General features: G+C 46.5%; 1 protein-coding gene across 11 annotated transcripts in view; it reads right to left on the bottom strand.

Moving 5' to 3' along the window:
* PPP1R12B (protein phosphatase 1 regulatory subunit 12B) overlaps positions 1–24887 on the bottom strand; it is a 131194-nt gene that overhangs the window by 52272 nt on the left and 54035 nt on the right. For 6 of the 11 annotated variants that reach the window (XM_054087978.1, XM_054087974.1, XM_054087977.1 and 3 more), the window contains exons 10-16: positions 24133–24330; positions 23244–23326; positions 21212–21337; positions 15790–15975; positions 15058–15243; positions 1001–1091; positions 379–549 (exon numbers count right to left, since the gene is read on the bottom strand). In XM_054087978.1, the coding sequence (XP_053943953.1) occupies positions 379–549; positions 1001–1091; positions 15058–15243; positions 15790–15975; positions 21212–21337; positions 23244–23326; positions 24133–24330 (1041 nt within the window). The remainder of the gene's footprint in view (positions 1–378; positions 550–1000; positions 1092–15057; positions 15244–15789; positions 15976–21211; positions 21338–23243; positions 23327–24132; positions 24331–24887) is intronic. The other 5 variants (XM_054087982.1, XM_054087983.1, XM_054087980.1 and 2 more) reach the window with 3 other exon arrangements.

Here is a 24887-nt window from a genome sequence, read left to right as displayed (position 1 = left end):
GTTAGAGTCAAAGCCCAGAAGTGATGGCAGGGGAAACAGGTAGCATCTCACTTTGCAGTGCACATGGGAAAATGTGCACACACAGCCTCAGTGCATTCTGCACAGCAAGGGTGGATCCAGGCCACATTCCTATCATTACCCTTCTCATTCCGCTTTCTGTGATTTACACAGAAGGCACAGCGAACCTCTAGCACCTGCATATCCACATCCCTCACACGGCTCGCTGAGGCAAGGTCCTATTCCTCAGTAATGTCTCTTTGTGCGAGTCGTCCACACTCACATTAAAGAAATATCCCCAAAAGAATTTCTCCTGATCTCAGCTACCCTAAATGGTTTCATTAGCTCTTAAAAATTGGGAAGTGAGGCCAGGAGGATCACCTCCTCATCCGTATTCCTGCTCCACCGTGACCGGGTCTCCTGCCTCTCACTGCTGTCTTCAGCAGGCTCAACGCTCTCAGCTTTCTCGCTTTGCTGTTCCTGAGCTTGCCGCTCTGCCCGAGACCGGCTGAAGGTTCGCTCTGCCTCCTGAAGGTCTGTGAGTGTCACACCCTGGAGAGAAAGTAAGACAGAGGCATTTTAAATTTATGCAATCAGATTTTGAGTCTTCCAGGTCAGTTTAAAATGCCCAGCGGGCTCATAACTCGCCAGGCTAACCCTTCATCCTTACACCAACAGGAAGGAAAGAATCCTGTTGCCTTCAACACATCTCCCAGTGTACTTAGCACCGACTCAAAGCAACCCAAGCATACGTGATCAAGCTACAAACTAAAAGACATCTATACTGCAGAGACAAGTACTCTGAAATCGACCTCCTGTATCCTTGGGGGAGTCTTTTGTAATAGTTGCTTGCAGAAGCTTTTGCCAGAACCTCTCCACCACAGTGAGAAGGCAGACGAGCCCTTCATCCCAAGTCACAATATAAGAGCAAAAGAAAATCCTGCCTCTCTATTCATCAGCTCTCTTCAGCCTGCACACGAATGCGAGTGTTGCCCTTCTTTACCTGTGTAGACCTGCGAGTCTGCCGGGCCTGCCTGGATCGTGCCTTCCTCAGCGATTCTGCTTCCTCATCCCGCACTGGAGTCAGATATGACCTGAAAGAAAAAGGGCAGAAGAGGTTAAAATAAAAACAAGTGCTCTGCCTTCCTGCCTGCAAACTCCAGAGCTGAGATATTATTGTCTCTCATAGGGACAACAACAATCTTAGCTCCATCTACCAAGACTACTGCCGACTTCTGCTTTGGGGCAACTTTCCGATGGGCACACAATACACAAAAGCTTGCATTATGTTCTCCCTACAGCCTTGAAATAAACTCTTTAGTGTTGAATATGTTCTGAGAAAAAAAGGTGCACCTATTTAGTATATTATTTGCCCCACTCCATGTCCTATTGCATCATTAGGAAAAAAAAAAAAAGCTGGAACCACCTCTATTCAGATCAAAATCTCAAGAACAGAAACCCTGTGCTGGCGCATTTCTCAGACCCTCCCTTCTGTCATTATATTCATGATCATATTCCTGCAATCTGCTGCCTTCATCAATATGAAACACATCACGCTAGAAACTGCTGAACTGCAGGCATCTTACAAAGACAAAACACCTTGAAAAGAGCTAAGACATAAAAGAAATGACCTTCAAACACTGAAGCAAACTAAGTCCCTTAATACTGAAACCCACCCAGTGCAAATACAGAGCTGGTCACTGCTGGATTTCATTAAACTGAGGAGATTTCAAAAGAATTATTCAAATGAAAACATATAAACTGAACTCTCTGCCCTGGCATTTGCTGCGGAGGAGCGGGAGAGGAATTCAGCAGCGCTCCTGCAGAGTCAGGGATTGCACAGCAGCAAGGCTGATTTCCATAGTGCTGGAGCGGCTTCTATCTTAGGAAAGATTAATTAGATTGGGCTCTTCAGTCTGGTTAATAGGGAAGATTATTAACACTCTCTCAACGTACAAGGATGAGGGTGCCTGAAATGCAGTGTTCTTTGGTAGGTTTGTCACTGCCACAGGTTCACGGAGTATCGAAGGTCTAAGATATGTTCAAAGAATAACGAGCCAAGCGAGGGATGAAGATCTATCAAGGAATACGCTTACTTTGTCCTTGGATTCTTCCTTGTTCTCCATTACAAACCACTTTCATCTAACAGGGAATGGGCTGAGTGGATTTTACATCTGATCCAGTAGGTTAAGACATCTATTAGCAAGGTATCCAACTTCCTGCGCTATGACAAAGCCCCAATGAATCACAAAATCTGGATCATTCTAAAATCATCCACCACAATGGCTTTTCTCCACCTCCACGCTATGGTGTTCAGCGCTGTGCGACCAAACACAGCCTGGCCTCCGGCGCTCAGCAGATCCATCGCTTTGATGGGGGTTCCTCCAACTGCCTGGAGGTACAAGCATGCGAGCCTGTCTCCTCCAGTGCTGGTGGGACACACGTGAGAAGCTTCTCTCCTAATCCTGGTGTAAGCAATTTCCCAATAAATCATGCCCTGGGTTTCTCCGATCTCCAAAGAATACAAGGAAAGTGTGAAGGATCAATCATCTGTGCTGGAGACGCCAGCGCTGCAGACTTCTAGAGGAAATAAATCATGCACTGGGAGCTGGCTACGATGGAGATGTCTACATGCAAGCTGGCCAGGCTCACCAAACTGCACTTCCAGGGTGCAATTCATCACCTTAAGAAAGTTCCTCCAGCACAGATCATGTGAACATACTGCAGAGGAGCTCATTCCTTCCCATTGATTATCCAGACAGACACACTAGCTGTGATGGATATGCTAACACGGGAAGCGCCTAAAATTCAGAGGGATGATTGCCCTCCCAAGAATTTGCTGTTTCATGAACAAAAAAAGCTGCTGTTTGATGAATGAAAGCTGTGCAACTCCTAATTTTGCAGACAAGTAGCTCTCCCCTGCTCTCCTTTATGCAGTGCATATATGCTACCCAGGTAATGGCACATTATGCAAACAATAAGCATTTTCTGCAGCTTTTGACACAAGTCAAACAGCTTCTATTTGCACAGCATCCAGCAGGAATAAACCACCTGCAGGAGAAACGCATTTGCAAAATATACTGCAAATTAAGTCCAGAGCAGTAATAAAAAAACTCTCTGAAACACCCAAACCAAGTAAATTTGCAGCTCAGTAAGGTGGGCGGTTTGCTGCAACAGCTCAGAATCAGTGGCATTTACACCTTGAACTCTGCAGTGAGGCGTGTAGAAGCTGCAGGCATGCACCGGGAATAAGGGGAGGAAAGATGAGACCTGCCTTTGCCTGAGGAGGAGTTCAGCTCATCCACCAGCACGCATGCAGTGTGCATGTTCAGCACACTCCTGGGCTGTGTGAGCACCACCACGTTCGCAGCAGCTGAAGTATTTTTGCACACAACAGAAAATAATCCGTATCTCCCGGACACCGGGTGAGGGAGGACAGAACAGATTGCAAAGGAGTTTCAAATGGAAATCCACGGAGTAGAGGGCAGCATTGGCTGCTCGGGGGAGGCCGGGCACACTGCTGCTGAGCCAGGACAGCAGCTTTGCAGCAGGGTTTGCAGGAGTGCAGCAGGGCTGCAGGATTTCCCTCAGTCCAGCGCTCAGCTACAGCTTTGCAGGAGTGCACAGATACAGCAGGAGAAAAAACATTTTGTGTCTCTTACCCCATCATCCTCACAGTCTTTTTTCCTCTGCCTCTCCCTGAATTTATATAAAAACATGAATATGTTAAAATATCATTAGCAATTTTGGGTGCCCAAATCATAACAGGGACTTAATCTTCAGACGTGCACATTTCGCAAGTCAGAGGAGCTCGGCTTGGGCTGCAGCCTTTATCGATTGCTAACTTTTGGTTTCTTTCCATTTACACAATTCCTCACTTCTTGGAGCTCACCCAAAACCATTTTACAAGCACGAGATAACTGAATTTTCCAAAGCATCCGGCAGAGCCACTGCACAGTGACAAAGCTGGTTTCTCTGAGTAAGCAGCTATAGCCTTTTCCCAGTGATGAGAGAAGGTGGACGTGCTGTAAATATTCCACTGCAAACAGCAGCCCCTGTAGCTCCTGGCAATTCAATCACAGTTTTACTTTACTCGGGGTTATTTTTGTGTTTTGGTTTTTGCTTTGTAGTACAGAGGATAAAGACAGATTTTACAGTTGTAGGTGATGCTTCACTTTGCTTACTGGCTGAATTTTAAGAGACCTGAGTGTGCTAAGTGGGGTGGAAAGATGGAAAGAACAAATTCACTGCAAGGAGACGGCAGGTCTGATGCAGCCACAAAGCAAGACTGGGCTGGGTGAAGTGCGGGAGAGCAACACACTGCTCTCCAAAGCAGAAAAACTGCAGATCACAGCAAGCTGCAGGGAACAGACAGCAAATGGGTATGAGGCAGTCTGTAAACACCCCACAGAGGTTTTAATTACGTTTTCAAGAAACACAGCGCCGGATGAAGTGCAGTATCTATGTCATCGTATTAATTACAGCAAACATCACACGATCCAAGCAGATCTTCAAAGAAATGGTCCTACGCATTGTATTGTCCTGCAATCAGCTCTCTCTGAGCAATACATGAAACAAGAGCTGCCACCACGCCAAGCTCAAGGCACGCAGAAAGCAGAACAGCTTTTTCCCAGAGTTTGGGTTGCAAGTAAAAGCAGCAGAATATAAATTGCTAGAGATGCACACGTGAGAGTCAGCAAAATCACGGCAGAAATTTTATAGGTCCCAGAGACAGGGACCGGCGTGACCTGCTGGTGCAAGAGAACTACAAGCTTTTGATTTCTGCTTAGCTAGAATGAAGCTGGGAACTGAATAATCAATCTGTCTCTCACTTACTTATTTCTGTTTTCAAGACAACTATCTTCTCTGTTAACTCTTTTAATCAGGACAGTACAACACAAAGATGCATTCTAATGGCTCATCACCATTTCACGGCAAAAGCAGCTGCAATAAAATACTAATAGAAGGGGATATTTGACACAGGGCAATAGTAACCCTCGATATATAAGCTGGTAAACCAAGAATACAAGAACAAAACTGTACATTAGAGAACCTATGGAGGGAAATCCCTCCCACGTAAAGGGTAAATGATGCAGAAAAAGCAATTCCAATCCTCTGTTAACGAGTGCACAGATAGCACGAGCAGATGATGAATTTCTCCAAGAAACACAGAAGCTTCTGATAGTCTTTTTTACAACGCTGCTGTCCTTTCTTTCCTTCCTAACCTCCTCCTAGCAGTTACAGATTGCAGTGTTTGTGATAAACATAATCTACCACCACGCAGTCCTTTGGCAGAACAATATCACCCAACCTAGAGGGAACACCCAGAATCTGTAAAGCTTGGTGACGTTCTGTGCTTTCACACTTTAGTGACCTAGCACAAGGAAGCGCTTGCCTAAGATGCTCACCTACGTGCACCAAAACTTGCCAACAAAGTTGGAAGCTAAATGTTCATTAAATGCTACAGCTGCCCTCTTGTCAGAGTGGATTCAACGCATTCCACCTTGTTGTTAGCACACAAAAAATGGAGATACGCACCCCCATGGGCTCCAGAGGGTTCCCTCCATCGCCATAAACGCACATTCCCATCCAATTGCAGTAAGAATATGATCTGGTAGGCGGTTCCTGCAGGAGTTCTGGTCTCTGTGAACGCGGCACTGCTGGCTGTGAACTGGGGCGGCTCTTGTAGAGGGAAGCCATGGGCAGGAGCCACTCCGCTGGCCCTCTGACACCTCTCATCTCAGCCCAAATTCTTTCTAGTTCAAGAGTGACTCTGAACTGCACTCACTAGACTAGAAACTTGTGACTGACAGTCTCCTTGGAAGCCAGGATGGACTTTTGGTCTTCCTGCACACAAAAAGGCTTGCTCAGCATATGGACAGCTGTACAGATATTCAGGCTCTAAAATATTCAGGATAACTTTTTTTAAGAGTACAATATCACTATTCCAAATAGTGTGGTACTTAAAATATCCTTGTCATACATCTCTCTCTCTAATACACACATATATGTTTATGTACATAGGACATACATTGAAAAAAGAAATATCGAGAGAAATAAAGAGTCCAGAAAAAGCCTTAAGTACTGATACTGCTCCCCTCGAAACTACCGGAGAAGCACAGCATCCCAGCGATGCATTCCTATAAGCTGGAAATTTGCCATTAGCTGAGAAACTATCCATAAGCTGGGGGAGGGAAGAGAAGCGAGCGCAAGTTTTGCAGGCAACAATGCCGACAGCAGTTCCCAAACCACACTTCCTTGAGTCAGATAATAACATATGCGCCTGCAGCAAGGCAGTCACTGACAATTACATGGAAACACTCGGAAAACGAAATTTTCCTGCTCTTTTATCCAAGTAAGCAACTGGCTTCAGTTCCTCACTTTATTTATCCCTGCACTAACACGTTCTATGCATCAGCCACTGAAAATACTCCCTAGGGAAATTGCCATGAAAAGTTGACTATAATTTAAGAAGCCCATTCAACAGGCAGGAGAGAGGGATAACTGTCAGACACTGCAAGCATAGGAGCCGGGAGCGAGGGGAGAGCCAGCCAGACAATGCCGAGTTATTTAATAAGCTAAAGACAGAGAGATAACAAGATTTCAGGATCACGCTCTTAAAGCTGGCTCAGAAGGCCTCGTCTGAGGATTCACCATTTCCAGGCCGAACTTGCTGTTCTCTCTCAAGTTAGTCCTGGCTGCTGGGAGCTGTCATTGTGTTTCAATCTGGACTCAGCTCAGGGAAGTTTAATGTCTGAATTTCAATCATCTGTTTCAAGTATACTTAGCAGGTTAACAAGCAGAAGATGAAACTCTTTCTTTGCAACAGCTCTGCTCAGCTCAACACGATCAGGTGCTGATTTGAGAGATTAAGAGATTTATGATCTTTGTCACTTGTTAATCAAAACAACAAGTCCCTGTTATCCCTCCTGAGAACCCCCGCTTTGATGTGATGTTTACAATGGATTGAGGTTACATGTACAGCAGCCAATGCTGTAAGAACGCTTTGCATCACACAGCTCTTGATGATTTTGTGTGTGCTTTCCCATCTGCCCATGTTCATCTCTCATATGCCCTTCAGAAAGAGAAGCTGCTGCTTTTGGGCTGTAGCCCTATGGCAGCTCAGCACACGTCCTCTGCAGCCTGGATGAGCAAACACCAAGCAGTGAATCACAGAATCACTATGTTGGAAAAGGACCCACTGGATCATCGAGTCCGACCATGAGAAGCGCTCCAACTGCAGACGGGCAGGAATGCAGCTCTGCTCACTCTCAGCCCAGGTGCTCTGTTTCCTCTGCCAGAAGAGGAAAATACAGCATTGGTACCTTCTGAGAATTCAAAGTTTGGGGCTGAGGAAGACACATGGATGGGAAGCTTTTAAATGATTAATATTACCCCTTTGCAGTAATTAATGCCATTCAGCATTGTAGTAAAGGGTGAAAAGGCAACAAACATCACAGTGATCACATCCCTTAAACCAACTGCAGAAGCCTTGCTGCTGCTGTGAGCCCAGACCTCTAAAGTTCTTCCAGAAAAAGGGAAAATGTATTTGTTTAAAAATAAACAAAAAAAAACCACCCAGGGTTTTTTTCTGCCAGAGAAAAGCAAGTACCACTGCAAATCCAAAAGAAAGTGAGCCAGCAGCACCTTTCCCCTGTTGAGCTTCATCTTAGTTACTGAATGCATTAGCTGTGGCTGTCACAAGTGCAAAGCTTTCCAGCCTGGAATTTTCTGAAGCTGGTTTGTGCTCTGCATAGGACATGAAGTGTCAATACAGGATGCTGAGCAGTTTGTTACTGTGCTGTGGCACGACGTGCGCTGCTGTCTGCAGTCTCCAGAGGCTGGATCTTTGCATTAAAAAAAGTGCTGTGTGAATCGGAGAGGGATGAAACTCCATCTCCTGCCAGCTGGTGAAGGAAATGAAGGCAAAGATGTGTGTCCTGCCTCTGTCAGTATTTCTCTTACTCATCTTCAAGCGAGCAGCAAGTCAGACCACACAATTTGACATTTTAAGCAACCTCAAGCAGCCCTATGACAGCTCTCCCAAGGCTGGCTTACACAGTCTGAAATGAGGCAGGAAATCCTTGGAGAAAGAAAAAATCAGTTGTCAAAAATCGACTATTTGGGAAGTTGCTTTTTGCAACCGAAAAATAAAATCAAATCCAAAGTCGATGGCGCTAAAGAAGGTTCAGATACTGAACGAGAGAAACCCGAGGAGAAGCGCTCACTTGGAGAGCACATCCGAGCAGCCTTCGACCGCCACCTCGTGGAAGCAGCCACCCAAGAGACACCGGAGCCGTTCCAAGGAAGACGATCTTGACCCAATCCCAGCTGAAGGACCACAACCACCACTATCAGTAACATACAAAAGATTTCCATCTCCTGCTGAGCTAAGTGCAATTTCTCAGCATGTGGCAGTGGCTTTGGTTCAATTTCCAGCATCCACTGTTCTCAGGACAGAAGATTTATTGAGTTTGCCCAAAAACTTTTCCCATGGAAATCCCAGGTTGACCACCTGGCTCCCTTGGCTCCTCCACCTGCCACATCCACGGGTCGGTGCTGTGGAGCCAAGGAAGAGCTGATTTGGTGCTGTGCCATCTCACAGCATCTCCACGAATCTTTCAGGTATGTTCTTTGGTTTAACAGTCGTTTTTGGACACACAAAAGTTATCTGAATCAGTAAACGCCCATACCCTGAACATCCCAGTAATCGTCCCCAGATGGAACTGGGAGCCCTGGCTACAGAATTTGCCATTTTAGAAATGCGCTGTTAGACACGAGGATTAAATACATCTGTGAAACACATCTGTGGTTACGATTGGGAAGGAAAGAGGAATCACGCACAAATTCTACATGTCAACAGGGACGGGGAAAGGCAGTTTTACCTTCTGCTTGCTCCATGCTCCCGAGCCACAGTTCTGTTACATCAGTCAGCTTAAGCGGTCCCTGCTTTGCTTCCTTGACCATTCCTGGAGGATCCTGCATATATTCCTGCTTCGGGTTAGCAGGCCAACCTACAGCCTGGGCTCCCCCACTCAAAACAAATGCCAAAACACTCGCCCCCTCCTTCCCCTGCACGTTGGCTAGAGGCAGCCAGCAGCTGAGCACGCAGCACCCACCTGCTCCCACCCTTGCAGGGAACACGGCTCGGCAGCACTGACCCCATCCCACACCTCGACCTTTCCCTAATTAAAATGCAGCCTGATTTCTGATACAGCAGGAACAATCTCGCCTCTTCCCAACATGGACAACCCGAAGGCTGGCGGAATTCCTGCCCTCCCACATCATCTGCACCAGAGGCCTTTTATAAAAAGGACAACTTTATCGGAAGGAGATTAGCCCCAGAAACAGGGCAGATAAATGCTTTCAGCAGCAGGTGCCAGATGAGTGTTTGGTTCCTATCAAGAGCCCTCTTAACTTTTTGGTGTCCGCTCTGTAGTGCAGACGGGAATCTGTCCCTTGCCAAACAGCAGCACCTTGCCCGAGTATCCCAGGGACCTTTCCCAGGAGAACGAAACGCACTGGGCTTTATGACGATCAATGATAAGGATCAGAAAGTCAAATACTCCTGAAAGCAAGGGGGAAACTAGGAGATGCTCGCAGCTTCTTCTCACTATAAGAAAGACATTGAGGCCCTGGAGCAACAGGAGTTGGAGTCCAGAGAAGAGCAACAAAGTTGGTGAAGGGGCTGGAGAACAAGTCTTACAAGAAGCAGCTGAGGGAGCTGGGTTTTCAGCCTGGAGGAGGCTGAGTGAAGACCTTATTGCTCTCTATAACTACCTGAACGAAGGTTGTAGTGAGGTGGGTGTTGGTCTCTTCTCCCAGGTGATAGGTCAAGATAGCCTTAAGCTGCATAAAGGGAAGTTCACATCGGACACTAGGAAAAATTTCTTCACTGAAGGGGTTCTCAGGCAGTGGCACAGGCTGCCCAGGGAGGCGGTGGAGTCCCCATCCCTGGAGTTTAAAAGACAGGTGGATGAAGTACTTAGGGATATGATTTAGTAGTGGACAGGTATGGTCGGGCTTGATAATCTCAAAAGTCTTTTCCAACCTAATGATTCTATGATTCTACCAGTACCTCTCCAGTGGCATTTAAATATCCCTTGAATAGAAATGCCGTAAGTTTAACTCTTACAGAGATCAGTGTTTCTTATTTTTTTGGCAGATAACAAGGGTTAACAGACATATCGGGCATCCATGCTCACCCTAGAGGAGTCATGTTCTGGATTTGGACAGGACAAGAATCATGAGGTAAAAGGACTTGCCAAAAATTGATCATCTGACAGCACTGGTGGAGGAGGATTCAGTTATTTATATATTATTAATATATGCTACTATAATTAGCAGCTGGATCCTTAGAACGAAGAATGAAAAATAAATTCCTCTTGGGAATGAAGCAGAAAAGAGAAATGTTTGCTGGACACATTTGCCTTGCACTGTCAGGGAACTTGATCTGAAAAAAATGTCAGGGGGAGACTTTAGAGGGCAAGGAGCCCCAGCCCCCAGGCTGCTCGGGAAACAAACTCACCTCACTCCTGTGCCTGAGTTATCTGAGGAACTGCTCAGAATACATGAAAAAAAAAGGGAGAGAGATGCGTTTTCTGTCTCTAACAGCTTGCCTGATGGCAAGTGCTACCACCTCGCTGGTAGCTTACCGAGAAACAGGAAGAACAAACATAACTGCAGAATGCAATGCGATAAACAAGGTGACTGGGGGAGATAGGGGGAAGGAAGGATAAATTAAAATCCTAATTCTTGCAGAATCAAGCCGTATTTCAGGTTCAGGAGGGTCCTTTTAAACTGGTCACACAACTGAGAACACAAGCTCACCTTTCAGAAGTTCTCAGGCAAAGCCTGTCTTACCCTTAAGGGGAGACCTTATCACTGTCTACAACTGCCTGAAAGGTTGAAGAGAGGTGGCTGTTGGTCTCTTCCCCCGAGTGACAGGAGATAGGATGAGAGGGAATGGCCTCAACTTGCACCAGAGCAGGTCCAGATTGGACATCAGGAAAAATTTCTTCACAGAAAGAGTTCTTGAGCACCGGCAGAGGCTGCGCAGGGAGGTGGTGGAGTCCCCATTCATGGAGGGGTTTAAAAGGCAGGTGGATGAGGTGCTCAGAGATCTGGTTCAGCAGTGGACAGGAACGGTTGGACTTGATGATCTCAAAGGTCTTTTCCAACCAAGTGATTCTATGATTCAACCCTGCACAAGAGCCACTGTGGGCTGCATGGTAGCCTTTCAGTCTGTCCTGGGAATCGAAACTTTCATATAATACAAAAGGCTTCAGTGAGTCCCAGATCCCTCAGACCCTCCTTTCAGCAGCAGAGCGCTCCTGGCCTAAGTCAGATTCCAGCTTGGCAAGATCTCCTGCAGACCCTTTTCCATGCCCAGGGAGCCTGTGACACAGGGGAACCCATCGAGAGAGAGAAGATGTGGCCACAGAGCCCTGCACCGAAACTCCACTGACAAGGATGCAGGTAATTTTGCAAAGGAGCTTTTGGTGGCACTAGGGGCCGCTCTCAGCCCAGACGAAAGTGGATGATTCAGCAGTGGGCTGCAAGTAACAGGACCCTCAGAGTTCCCCCCCACCCGCTTGCACCAAGTAGAAACCAAAAGGATGGTAGTTTTGCACAGGGAAGAACGGGGTCTATGTGAGGTGCTGTAGGCACGGCGCCCACCCATTGGTGATACACCATCAGCACAGCCAGTGGTTTTGTGAGTTCAGCTGGACAAACGCATTTGCAATGTGAGACAATTTGATGCTGGCAGGAGGTCACTGAAACAGCCAAACAGCACTGCTCATCAGTGGCTCCAAAATTCCCACAGAAAAGAAAAAGAAATTGCCTGGCCAAACTATTGAGTCTGGCAGATGGCATGCATCCAGCATCTCCGCATCAGCAACCGCAGTGCTGCGGCGGAGGGCAGGCAGGCGGAGCGTGCAGCTGGGTACATGCAAACATGCCCGGCAGCAGCTCAGCCCAATGCCGCGGACATACGGTCTGGCACCAGGTGGCAATTTGCCACCTGTCCAGGTAGACAGCCACACTGCACTCCTCTGAACTGAGCTCTCGGGGGCTGCTGCCTTTTCTTTTTTCCTTCCCCCCACTTCGTAAAGGCGTGATTCATGCTATTTTCCAGCTACTAGAGTGTTTGCAGACCAGTTTACCCAGGGCACAAGCAGGAGGTAAAACATCACAGGTGAAACATGACAGGGAAAGGGCTCACTGGCCACCAAAGGATGCAAATCCACACTCCAGTGCATGTTGCTCGCCACTCCTGTCCAGACCTCACAGTCTCTTCTGCTTTAACCTTTAGGCTTCACATAGATAGTTTAAGGGCATACACTGGGAGACGTCGCTGTGATCTAATATTAGACGATAAGCTTGTTTATGTTTATGTTGCTAAGAGAAAGCTGGAGCTTTGGAAACACTGAAGCAGACCAAATGCTACTGCAACAGCTGCCGGTGGGAACTGCCACACACACAGCGCTGCCCCGACAACTGTGTGCCCTTTTTCGTTTTTATTTCATTTTACTGGAATTGGCCTCCTTCCAAAATGAGGTTTTCCCATTTCAGTGCCCTCTCCTGTTTCTCCAGGTCCATGTTTCCTAGTTCAAGCTGTGCAGGCAGCTCCCCTGTCACTACGTCCTGCTGTTAGAAAACACACATTTCTAAACAAGGTTCCCTCCACCCACAACCACAACGCATCACTGCCGTGTTCTTTTCCCCTCAGTAGTTTCAAAGCATCAATTAAAGGTGGGAGGAATTTTCTGGTGTTTCTCTCTGCATTAGCATAATTCAGAGGAGATGGTTCTCTAATAAAAATACAAACAGATCTTCTATATTATTTATAGAAAATGATTTGGTAATAAACACCAATGCAGTAATATAAACAGATGCTCTTTGGGCATTTACGAGTGCTATTACAGTCAAGTTCCCCATCTGTGACAGCACTGGTGGGTTTTGTGGAACCCGCTTCTCCAGGGAAGAATCTAAAGCACCTGCAACTTGATTCTGGGCTTTGCAGGATGGAGATACTGGTGTGAAATGGGCTGAAGTGTGAACTGAAAGCACAATATTCCCTCTGTCCTCTTTTGCACAATCTCACTTTGCGCTGGCAGTGTCTTCTGGCAGCTCATCTCACTTCAACTGCAAATGACACCAAGCCAGCTGACCCCAGCAAAATGACAGGGAGCTCCTAGCATTAAACCTGAGTGTTCTTACAGACAACGATACTCTGCAGTAGCTATTTCAAATTCTGTCCCTGCATACAGAGTAGATGTGTGTGGCTCAACCGGAATGCCAGCAATACCTTCAAAGCCCTCCCTGTGCCAGCTCTGAGATAAAAAAAGAGAAAAAGCCCTAATAGCATTAGAAGTTTGAGTATTTTCCCAAGAGCATAGTCCCCTTCCTTCTGGGATCTGCTGCAGCTGAAGCAAAGAGAATCACAGAATCATGCAATGATTTGCGTTGGAAAAGAACTCAAAACCTATCTATTCCCACCCCCTGCCATGGGCAGGGACACCTCCCACTGGATCAGGGGCTCCAAGCCCCATCCAGCCTGGCCTTGAACCCCTCCAAGGATGGAGCAGCCACCACTGCTCTGGGCAACCTGAGCCAGGGCCTCCTCACCCTCACAGCAACACTTCTCCCTAAGATCTCATCCCAATCTCCCCTCTTTCAGCTGAAAACCATTCCTCTTTGTCCTATCCCTGCAGTCCCTGATCAAGAGCCCCTCCCAGCTTCCCTGGAGCCCCTTTCAGTGCTGGAAGTTGCTCTAAGGTCTCCCCACAGCCTTCTCTTCTCCAGGCTGCAAAAACCCAACTGTCTCAGCCTGTCCTTCTATGGGAGGTGCTCCAGCCCTCACATCATCTCCGTGTCCTCCTCTGGACTCGCTTTAATAGCTCATGTGCTGAGGACTCCAGAGCTGGATGCAGGACTCCAGGTGAGAAGCCCACAGTGAGTATGCCCTCCCTCCAGGGAAGAGGGCATGGAGATGACTCCAAATTCCATGGCATTTCTGAGCCCTATCATCTTTATCGGTGCAAGCTGATAATTTCCATTACTGCTTTTCACGTCCTTTGGTTTCAGGCTATTTATAATCTGTCAGATTACTATTTCCACTCAGGAAGGTCTGTACTTTAAGGAGTTATTATTTCAGTTTGGAAGAATCTCATTATTAAAAGCAATCCATGAACCGGTTCCTAGTTAGAAATGCACAGCTCATTGCTGCATTTTATTTATTACGGTTTCCTTTCATCGATGTCATCAAAAGATACAGATTTTTCAAAAGTCTAACTGTTTACAGGAACAAATGTGGCTCATTTGATATTCTGTACTTAAATGCACTAGGTAATTTTCCTTTGGAAAGAGCTCCAGCAACCCCAGGTTTATATTTCCCCAGCCTTAAAATAACACCATATGATAAGAAAGAGATACCATCAGCTGGATTCAGAGTAATTCAAAATCCTGCTACTGCTGGAACAGCCTTGGTTGCACATGGCAGACCTCTGCCTCTGTGCTAAGCTCTCCTTCATAGCCAACCAAAAGAAAAGCATGTGCTAGAGCGCAGTCCATCTCCTGCTGTACCACATGTTCCACGCTCCGGAAACATTTGGTTTCTCCCACTGACCACAGAGGGAACGTGGGGGACTGGTGCAGCAACGATGTCTCCCACAGGGCGTATCTAAACTTAGCTGAGAAGAATCAGAGGGATGATTTTATTGGAATGTGTCTCAGTCCAATGCTCTTTTTCAGATGGGATTCACGTTACTGAACCTACTGCAAGGGCTACTGTCCCTCGATAAGGACGCTTTACGGACTAAGGTCAGTAGCTGAGATGACTACTGAAGAAAAAGGCTGAGACGCTGAAAAGACAAGTAGAAAATTACAAAACTAAATTTAACCCATAATGGCTCAGTTCCAAACCTTAAGACAGAGCAGGGGCAGCAGCCTGTAACTCTACTGGCACCTGAGAAACCACTCCTACACCCCCCCATCACCACCACGTGAGAGCTGCTGACAGGAGGACCGACACACCCCGGCACTCTGCTCACTAACCTTCTGCGCTCCCTGGCTTCCTCAGCCGAGCAGTCCTTTCCTGTGGTGGAGGCAGCACCAGCATTCACAATACCATTAGCAGAGCCGAGTATGGCACGATTTGTGATTACACCTAGAGGGGTGCTAGCAGAGATGCCCTCTGTATTTTTCTCTACAGCAGAATCAGTTTGTTGCCTGAAAGGGGCTCTGAAATAGAGAAGACATAATGGAAAGCAAAGCAAGTGAACTCAACTGCTGACCGAGACCAGCCACCTCGGAGAGCATGGACAGTTCATTCTCCTTGTTCTAGACTCCCGGTTTTGTAGAAAACAGGACACGTTAAAATCACTCTTCAAAAACTTGTAGGAAAAAAAGCAGGAGGAATTCATAGTCTTCACATCCCTGTTTGTAGCAGCAATGATTAGAAAATGTACCTGGTGAATAAGCAGAAGGAATGAACTCCAAGAGCTTGTACGCTGAACGCCCGAGAGCCGCCAAAGCAACACATTGTGTCTCTAGCAGGGTAGCCAGGGGACCACTCCAGCCAGTGAAGAAACTAAGGTTACATATGGGCTGTAACTGCCTGCTGGTGCATACGCACTACTCAAACTGGCCAACGTAACCATGGTGGGATTTCTTATCAGAGCCTCCCATGTGGAAGCACATTTCCAATCCACAATCCACTCCGTAATTCAGAACTTCCAACCCAAATGCTGATTTTTCTGCAGCGTTATCTCAGCTGTGAGCTTTTACCTGGTATACTGGCGGGTTGATGCAGTTGTGTTCGCACCGAGAGATGTGGGACAGGAAGAGACAGGTTGCCACAGGGTGCCCAATGAGGTAGATGAACCAATGGCAGTGGGTGAGGTAGCTAGAGATGTATTGCGACTGGCTGAAATGTAGGGACTGCTCAGGTCACTACTTCTACCAAATGAAGCACTGTAAAACATCACAAAATCACGTCCTTCAGAGCACAGTAAATATTCAACAGAACATCACCACAGCTGGGCTCTCAGCTGGAAAGGGAGTAAGTACTACACCTTAGCAAAATGATTGCAAGGAGATTAGAGTGCAGCGGCATTGCTGCAGGTCGCTCACGCAGGCCAGCGCTAGCAGCACCCTTCTTAGCTAAGCCCAGCTGAGCTTCAGTGATAGAATAACGGTGTGGAGGTGAATCAGTGAAGATCAGGGAAGGTAAAAACCCTACTGCAGTGAAAGTGGTGCACGCAGAGCACTCCTGTGAAAGGTAGAAACAACGAGCAAGGATGAGATTGCTTAAAGCAGGGAAGGAGAGAGTGATATAAGCAGGTCTGGCTGCATCACCCCCTAAGGATGCCCAGGACTTCAAGTTCTAAGAACTTGTTTTCAGTGACTTAAAGCTTTGGCAAAGATGATCAGTTCAGGCTCTAATTTTCTTTAAGGCATGTTTGGCACAAACTCTGTATTTCTGGAAAACAGCTAGAAAAACTGTCCAACAACTAATCAAGAGTGAGCAAGGGAAATACTCATCTTGCCAGTTTAAAACAAAACCTTTACAATCCTTATTTACTGAAAATTAGAAGTGTTGGAGTGCTCAGACTCTGGAGAGGAGACAGAACAAAAGGAGGGCTGTCATATGAGGATGTACCCTTTTGCTTTATCAGAGAAAATCCACCCTAAGTGGGATAAGCTGCACACCTCTAAAAACAGACTTGACGAAATCTGGCCCAACCTCCTCGTAGCACGTGGCCGAGCCCCACAGACAGGCTGCCACTGCCTGCATGGAGCAAGTGAGCATGTAAGGCCTAGGACACTGCCACGCTTTTCCCAGTAACTGGTATTCCTGGTTGATACTGGTCAGACTGGGCTGTCTGCAGGATCAAAGGCCTGGAAGGATTCATCTCATCTCCTGCATCCTAATGACTTCCATGGCAGCACATGTGGACCATGGAGGAAAATGGTTGCACCAAGAATAAAAGCTGACCTCGAGGAAAAACAGACCAGGACAAAGAGCTCCAGGACTATGGGAAAGCCAGAGACAACGGACTGGAACTGGAAGTCAGCACTGGAGCAAAAGTCAGAGAGAGCAGCCCAAGGCTGAAATAAAACTTGCCAGGGGCAGGACAACAGGCAAGAACAGGAGGTTGGAGGAAGGATCCAGTCCAGTCCACTCAGGCACATGGTTTACAACTCAGTTTTATATGACAATGTCCCTGGGCAGCCCAGAACAAGCAGCCGGTCCCTAGACGGCCAACAGAGACACAGGGGCAGCCTGGAAGGCCTCCATGGGGAGGAACCCTACATCTGGGCTCTGCAGTTGATGGCTCCTTGCCATACCCAGGTCACAAAGAAACAAGTAAGCTATTGTAACCAGGCAGCAACCTCCACCGGACCCTAAACAAAGCTTCCTATGGAAAGCCAGCCCCTGCCTGGAGCACTGGGGAGCAGGAAATCTGGCTGGAAGTAAGTGCCTCCCTTCTTGGCTCCTTGCACCCGAGGAAAAGGCCAAGCCCAAAGAGATGGGCTGGGAGGAGTAGCCAAGCCTGGCTGGTGGGGGAGTGCACAGCAGGCAGCCATGAAGTTGCAGAAATGAGACTACTGAGAAGACCGTAGCAGTGGAGCATGTGCCAAGGGAAGGAACAAGAGGAGTAGCGGAGGAAAAGGTGGTGGCAACCCTGGGGGGAGCAGGGTTGATGTGGCACCACCCTAGGAGACCCCAAGGCATAGAGGCTGGGGCACGAGGGGTGCCTGCAAAAAAGAGAACAAACTTTGTCAGGGAGGACACAGGAGGGTTGATGAGTAAGACCTGACAAGGACTGTGTTTCAGAAGGGAAAGGTAATGGGTGAAAAGGGGAGACAAGAGGCTGGAAGCAGCATCCAGTGTCTGACAGAGCAGAGAAGTGAGGGAGCTAAAAGGGGAAGGAGAAGGAAGGGAGGAAAAGAGCACGGTGATGGCATTGTGACAATTCTGTCATGCGCATGCCCTGGGTCAGAGAGATGCGGTGCTGGGGCATCGTGCACAGAATCCACCTCACGAGGGAGCCCAGGCATTGCCAGCTCTAAGGAATTCACCTCTCCACCCTGTTCCCTTGCATGGTGGCACTGCGCAGGGTGAGGAGAACTCTATGGCATTGACTCAATTGTTCACATTGATATGAACAGGACCAGAAAATTGCATGGCAAGGATTAGCCAGGGAATCTGGTTAATTAACAGCTGTGTTCATAGGAACGTGCAGAAAGGAGGATTACGAATTTACGCTAAAGAATTCAACCTTAGAAATAAAAAAGACACTGACACGTGGCTACTCATTCTCTAACATAATCACCACAACGCAACCATCAGGGAATGAGCAATGAGATGGAAAGCAACATTCCAAATAGATAAAAAGAAATACCTCTGCAAACAGCTATGGCAAGTGGAATTTGAAATGTTAAAAGCCTTCAAAACCTTAAAAAGCTTCCACATATACTAATAAAAAAGGTTTGCACAAAACACAGAACTGTTTTTATAATACACTCCCACAGGGTTCTGGAGAGATCAAAATAGGATTCGGTTACGGAAGCTGGCCACAGTGGTGGCCATTAAGAACAACGGTTAAGTTTAGCCCTTGGCTCCTAAAATCAGGATTGCTGGAAGCAAGGAGAGTGCGGGAGGAGGGTGATTGCTCTTAAAAGTCATCCTAGCATTTGCAACTTGATCCTCAAAACCAATTGCTGTCAGGACTGCCTGGAGTCTGGACTGCCTGGACCGTTGGCCTGACTCACCATGATGGTTTTATGTGAACACCACCAGTCAGAAGTTGCTTGGGCAAACGTGTAAAATGAAGTAGAAGCCAAAAAGTGTTTTCACTTTGGTGTATGTGATCCCTTCTTGTGAGGCATCTCTCACGGTCGATACCAAAGGAAGTACCCTGAATTAATTCAATCTGCTATGCTGGTTTTCCTCCAAGTCCTTTAACACACAGGCGACGTGACCTGGCTCTTGGAAGGCCAATCTGCACTGCAGTGGAGAGCAGGCTGTCAGGACAGGGCTTCAGGAATTTAGGGGCGAGCGGTACACCCACAGAAAAAGTAGAATGAATGAACTGCAGGACTACCACTACAGAGAGTGCTCTGACATTTGCGGCAACTAAAGCTCAAGACCATTTGCAACATTGCTGCCTTTTGTGATTTTGTCCCCTTATAGAAGAAAAGCCATTTTCAACACCTTAAGATGTGGTTTAGTCCCTTTTTGGGGTCCCATAAAGCACTTCTAGAACATGACGAAGTATCTTTATGGAGATTAGCTAAATGCTGAGGTAAAGGAGAAATGCTGAGATACAGAAGTTCTCCTGTCAGTAACATCCAAGCATGTCACGTTCACTTGAATTCTTCCTCTCTCTGAATGAGCTTTTACCTTTTGGAGCTGTGTTCAGAGTTTTGTTAATACTTGGAAGAGACAAAAAGCTCAGCCTTTAACAGGCAACCAGGATCCCTTCCTCATCTTAGAGCCTGATGCACAAGACTGGAGAAATCAGAGGTTCAATACAATGATATTTAATTTCTCTGTGCTCTTTACAGAAAACTCTACGGGACAGAGGTCAAACTGATCATGATTCTACTGTTTGTGCGCACAATGCAAACCCATTGATCTCTTTATTCCTCCCTGGCAAAGCTATTCTCTGTAATTGCCTGTAGAACAACTCGCTCCTACGAAAGGCCAGAATTCAGTCTTTGTGACAAGAAATTACTATTAGTGACATACAAACCTGGGCCAAACCTTCACTGGTACAGTTTCACCAAGGGAATACAGAACAACTGTGTGAGTGCAATACTGAATCTGGTTCAGGATTAGCCCAGATAAACAGTCAGCATTTGTAACATTTTAACAGACAGTCATGTTAGTGGCGTTAGTGACTGGGCTGTCTCTCAGTTCAGGGAACAGCATGGTGTGCCAGCAGCAAGAGGCACAAGTTTTCCAATGTAATCAGCTGCGGCCTGTCGGACCGCCTTTAGAGAGAGACAGGCTGCGGAGGCTCGCCTGTCATCATGTCCCAGGATAGACGTGAAGTCACTGGAATGGATCAGCAGACCAAAAGCCTACTGCTTGAAGCAGCATCTGTTTCTCCTCCTATGGAAATTGGTCTGTATGTGCACAGCAACTGGACAGACATCCTTGAGCACAGCTTACCTCTGCCAGCATTAGTACTGGAACACAAACCATCCACCTCTTCCCAAGTATCTCAAGCGATTGTTCCATCTTCAGGACAGTTATTTAGTTCAGGATATAGAATTTGGTGAAAAACAATCTGAAACCTTGAAATATTTCTGTCTTTTCCCTTAAGCACAGATCAAATGGCTTTGCAGTGTGACAGGTTTATACGCACTGGTTTGATGCTTTCCATTATCAGCTAAAATAAAGGTGAGGTGATGTACTCTGCGCAAAGGGCTGATCCTCCTCCTCCTCACAACTGGGATGAAAACTCGGTAATGTATTATTTGCCTTAAGAGAGCAGGGCATTCATTCCCCTCACCCAGAGAGAGACAGGACGTGGTACTTCAAGGAAACTGAGCCTCTGACTTCCAGAGTGATAAGAGATTAAAGAAGTTATGCACAGGATTGCTCTCCTGATTCTGCTTGGCTGTTTACCAGCAATCAGCCTCTAAAATGTCACATACACAGTGCAGAAACTGCTTCCTTACTGCCACAAGAGAACAGCCAGACATCAGTCTCACTCCTTAGCAAGTGCTGTAAGTCATGCACAAGGAGTCATGCCGCTTTTCTGATAATGCCATAAACATGGATTAATATAAACAAAAATTAGAGATAAGCTACAACTTACCTGTGAATAGCCATCTGAACAACACTTTCAGACTGTAATTACTTTATTCTCTTTTTATGATCAATTTTTGTTTTATTATCTAGCCATAATACTAGCATAAAACTGAGAAAACACTTTGTATTTGAATTATGTGAACAAGAGTATTTAAATTGAGTTCAACAATTTACAGACCAACAAAAACGATGGCCTTTTAAACACTACTTAGCAGACAAACATCAGCAAATCTTAATTTTTCTTTCCTGCTCTGGCAGAAGAGTGTCTCGAGGGCAGTTACCCAGATGCAGTAAGCAGCAAGCAGAAGGCTGAAGTTTGGGAGGCACGTTAGAAGTAGAGCTGGCTGCCTGGGAATCCGTATAAGACAGAACCGGACATACCTTTTCAAGTAGGTAGATATGTAGGTAGTAGGTGCACCAGAATGGGGAGCTTCATTTCCCTTTGATTCATCCCTCCATGGCTGCCTAGTGTAGGAGCCGCTCCGCACGAGGTTAACGGCCGATTCTCTAGTGCAGGGGAAAGCACAATGTTCATTTAGAATAACTTTTGGAGTCTGCTTTTGCCTCCAAAATCACAAGCAAAACTTCCCCTAGGGGCACTGTTGTTCACAGGTGAAACAACTCACTTAAACACCTCTGCTAGCCTTGACATCAGTCCCTGTTCTTGCCACCTATATTGCTTAAGTGTCACCTGCCAGAGCAGGTTCAGGTTGGACATTGGGGAAAATGTCTTCACTAAAAGGGTTGTCACAGCCACTGGCAGAGGCTGCCCAGGAAGGTGGTGGATTCCCCATCCCTGGAGGGTTTTAAAAGACTGGTGGATGAGGTCCTCAGGGCTATGATTTACTAGTGGACAGTAAATGAGTGATGATCTCAAAGGTCTTTTCCAATCTAGGGATTCTATGATTCTACAATCACCAGGTGATGTAGAGTTTTGCATAAAGAGCCACAAGACCCTTTTTAGTCAGAAAACTTGCAAATGAAATTTGGATTGTCCCTAAAAGTAATCTAACCTATTAAATAATGTAATCTGATAGTCTCTCTGTCGTCTTGTACCAAATGACATTGCACAAACAGACAGATATTGCAGGACAGGAGTTTTTATTCTCTGAGGTATCCAGGCAACAACTGTAAAGCAACGCAGTATGGCAAATCCTCTACTATCCTTAGCAGCAGAATGAAACAAACTAAATATTTGGGAATATCTAACACTACTCGACAATTTATCAGTAAACTACTAGCAGCCCTATTTATCACACATCTAAAATCAGGGCTCCTTTTCCCACACACTTTAGCAGCATGTCCTGTTCTTTCTGGTCTTAGACAGGACCTTAAGCTTGTAACACAACCCATCCCATACACTCGCCAGCCTGCAATTATTTTTCATTTTTCAATTGCCATGTCCATGCTGATGCCCCTTCAGGCACCTGTGAGTTACATGAAGTGAAATTCAGCTGTTTGGAAAGGAAAAGCTATTGGGAAAAATCTGTCCTACCCAGTACAGCTGGGCACCATCTGTTCCTGCAGGCCAACTCTCCTCATCTCTACTCTACCAGGCCCAGGGCACTTATCAGCAGGCAGCTGGACGTGCCGCTCAACATTAGCCACCGCCAAACCGCTCAAGCTTATCAGTCATTTAAACAAACTGTCTGCTGAGCTCCACATCACAGTGACTGCCTGAGATTAAGCAAGAATTCAGCAGGGAGGTTCCAGCAAGAGATCAGCAAAGAATCTGAAACTGTGCTGAAATTCTCTCAAGGTGGTTACTGGCCACAAATTCTTCCCAACAGTTATAGCTCACACTGACTCCTCTGCACGTGCCTTTCTTCACTGCTGTGGAAGTGGCTGGAAATGAGGCAAAGATCCAATTTTCCTCCCTCTAACACGAACTGTGAAGAATCTGTTTATAGAGGTTGGGACCTCAACTATAGCTTGAGGTACCAGCTATTGATCTTATTTATAGGGTGGTTTCTATCCAGGGGCAGCTGTGCACACTGACCATAAAAACAGCCCCTGCAACGGAAACAGTTCCACAAACTAGAGAGTTAACAGACTCAAGTGAACCAAAAACCAACAGACGTGTGAACACAGGGTCTGGAGGTGACAGTAGAGCAAGGGACAGAAGTGCAGGTGCCAGCTACAAAATGAGGCACTTGCACGTAAAAGGAACAAGAATGTACAGATCTGCCTTCCTGGATGGAGATTGTGTGTGGATGAACGGGGGTGATAAACCAGCCCACTGTCCCGCTATGAAAACAACGTTTCTGAACTTTTACAGATTAAAGACAGCTCTTGATATAATTCCCATGTACTTGGGGCTGCTGAGAAAACACATGAAGCATGAATATGCACAAAAGCTATTCCAGAGGAACCAGTTACAGGCCACAGCTGAGCATTAAGTTCAGTCACTCACCTGTTTTCTTTTTCTTCTATATCGCTCGTACTGCTTAGTCTTCTGGGGGCTATTGTGGCAAGGTAGCTCTTGTTGTCTTTATCCTGGTGAAGCAAAAGAAGTAATTCAGCTGTAAACCTGTTACATTTCCAGCATGTTCAGTGACAACTAAATTCATGCTCAAATTCCTTCAGCTAAGAAAGCATTCTCCTGTCTGAGGAAACTAGGTTAAGGCATTTGCTTGGGCAGCAGAAACAGCTCTGAAAATGATTTTCTGAAGAGCACACTAGCGAACAAAAGCAGCTTCTAGCTACATCTACCTATAAATCAGAGAATCATAGAGCTACAGAGTGGTTTGGGTTGGAAGGGACCTTTAAAGGCCATACTGCCCAACCTTCCTGCAACAAACAGGGTCATCTTCAGCTCAATCAGGTTGCTCAGAGCCCCTGACCAGGTCCAACCTGACTATGAATGTTTCCAGAGACAGGGTGCCTACCCTTTGCTACACGGCAGCAAAGTTACTGCTATTCAAGAAGTGGGAAGGGATTCACAAATGCAGCTGGTGGATACAGACAAAACCCGTACAGATGACAGTGAAGGAGAATTTCCACTGCAGGCATGTGCTACTGTCTAGATCAGATACTGCCTGGTAAAAAATGGGCCGTGCCAAACTGACAGCCCCTGGTCACAGACAGTCCACTTCAGACCTTCTCCAGGTCTGCAAGAACAACCTACAGGATAGGAAGAACTTTCAAAAGAAAAAAGAAAACAGAAAGAATGAAAGAGCCCTAAGTTTGGTATGGATACAAAACCCAGCAATGAGTCAAAACAAAAGTGAAAGTGTCTCAAGCCTGTGAGGTAAAGCCTGTTCAACTGGGATGCATTGAAACATCTTTGCTAAAAGCAAAACCTTTTCTTTGTTGTCTAATAATGCAGAAATCCGAGGACTTGACGAAGAACGATAGATAGAAGAAGTCTTATCTCTCTGTGCCTCACGAGTAGCAGCGACTTCACTCAACGTGTTGTGGCTGCCAGTCTTCCGTAGTCCCAGCCGCCACGATGAAGGTGACTCATCCTTCTGCTCGTCTGACTTGCTGAGCCAACTGAACTGTAGAGGAGAAAGAGCGACATTTGGAAGAAGTAAGAGCACTGCAAGGCACAACCTAAGTGCTGAAAGCATTTCAACAAGCCCCAATTTTTGCTGGGCTACACTTGAACATGTAAGATGGATTTGATTTCTTGCTTAGCTTTAATTACAGGACATAGTTCAAGGTGAACTCACAGGGATACAAACTACTACAGTGCCCTCATCCCCAAGGACAGACGATGAAAGAGATCTTGTGCCATTGTGCAGCTCCCTTTGCCTACAAAATGCTTTCTTTCAGCTTTGCAGAAAGAATATGAAGAACAATGAAGCTCTTCTTGGCACCCGTTTAGGAAGGGGGAATTATTCAGTAAAGGCAGAACAGCAGAAAAAGCAATCAACTCTTGGGACTGGCTGCAAATAGAACCCTGACACAAATCACACCGGAGAGAGTCCGGGAGAAGCCATTAAGATCATCAGGGCGCCGGAGCCCACAACACATAAAGGGAGAGGCTGGGGAAACTTGGCTTGTTTAGCATGCAAAAGAAACAGCAAAGGAAGGATTTAAATGCTCTGCTACT

Source organism: Cuculus canorus, chromosome 24 (assembly GCF_017976375.1).
Source record: "Cuculus canorus isolate bCucCan1 chromosome 24, bCucCan1.pri, whole genome shotgun sequence".
NCBI lineage: Eukaryota > Metazoa > Chordata > Aves > Cuculiformes > Cuculidae > Cuculus > Cuculus canorus.
The sequence above is the reverse complement of the archived record's forward strand: the minus strand, read 5'-3'. Positions and strand labels throughout refer to the sequence as shown.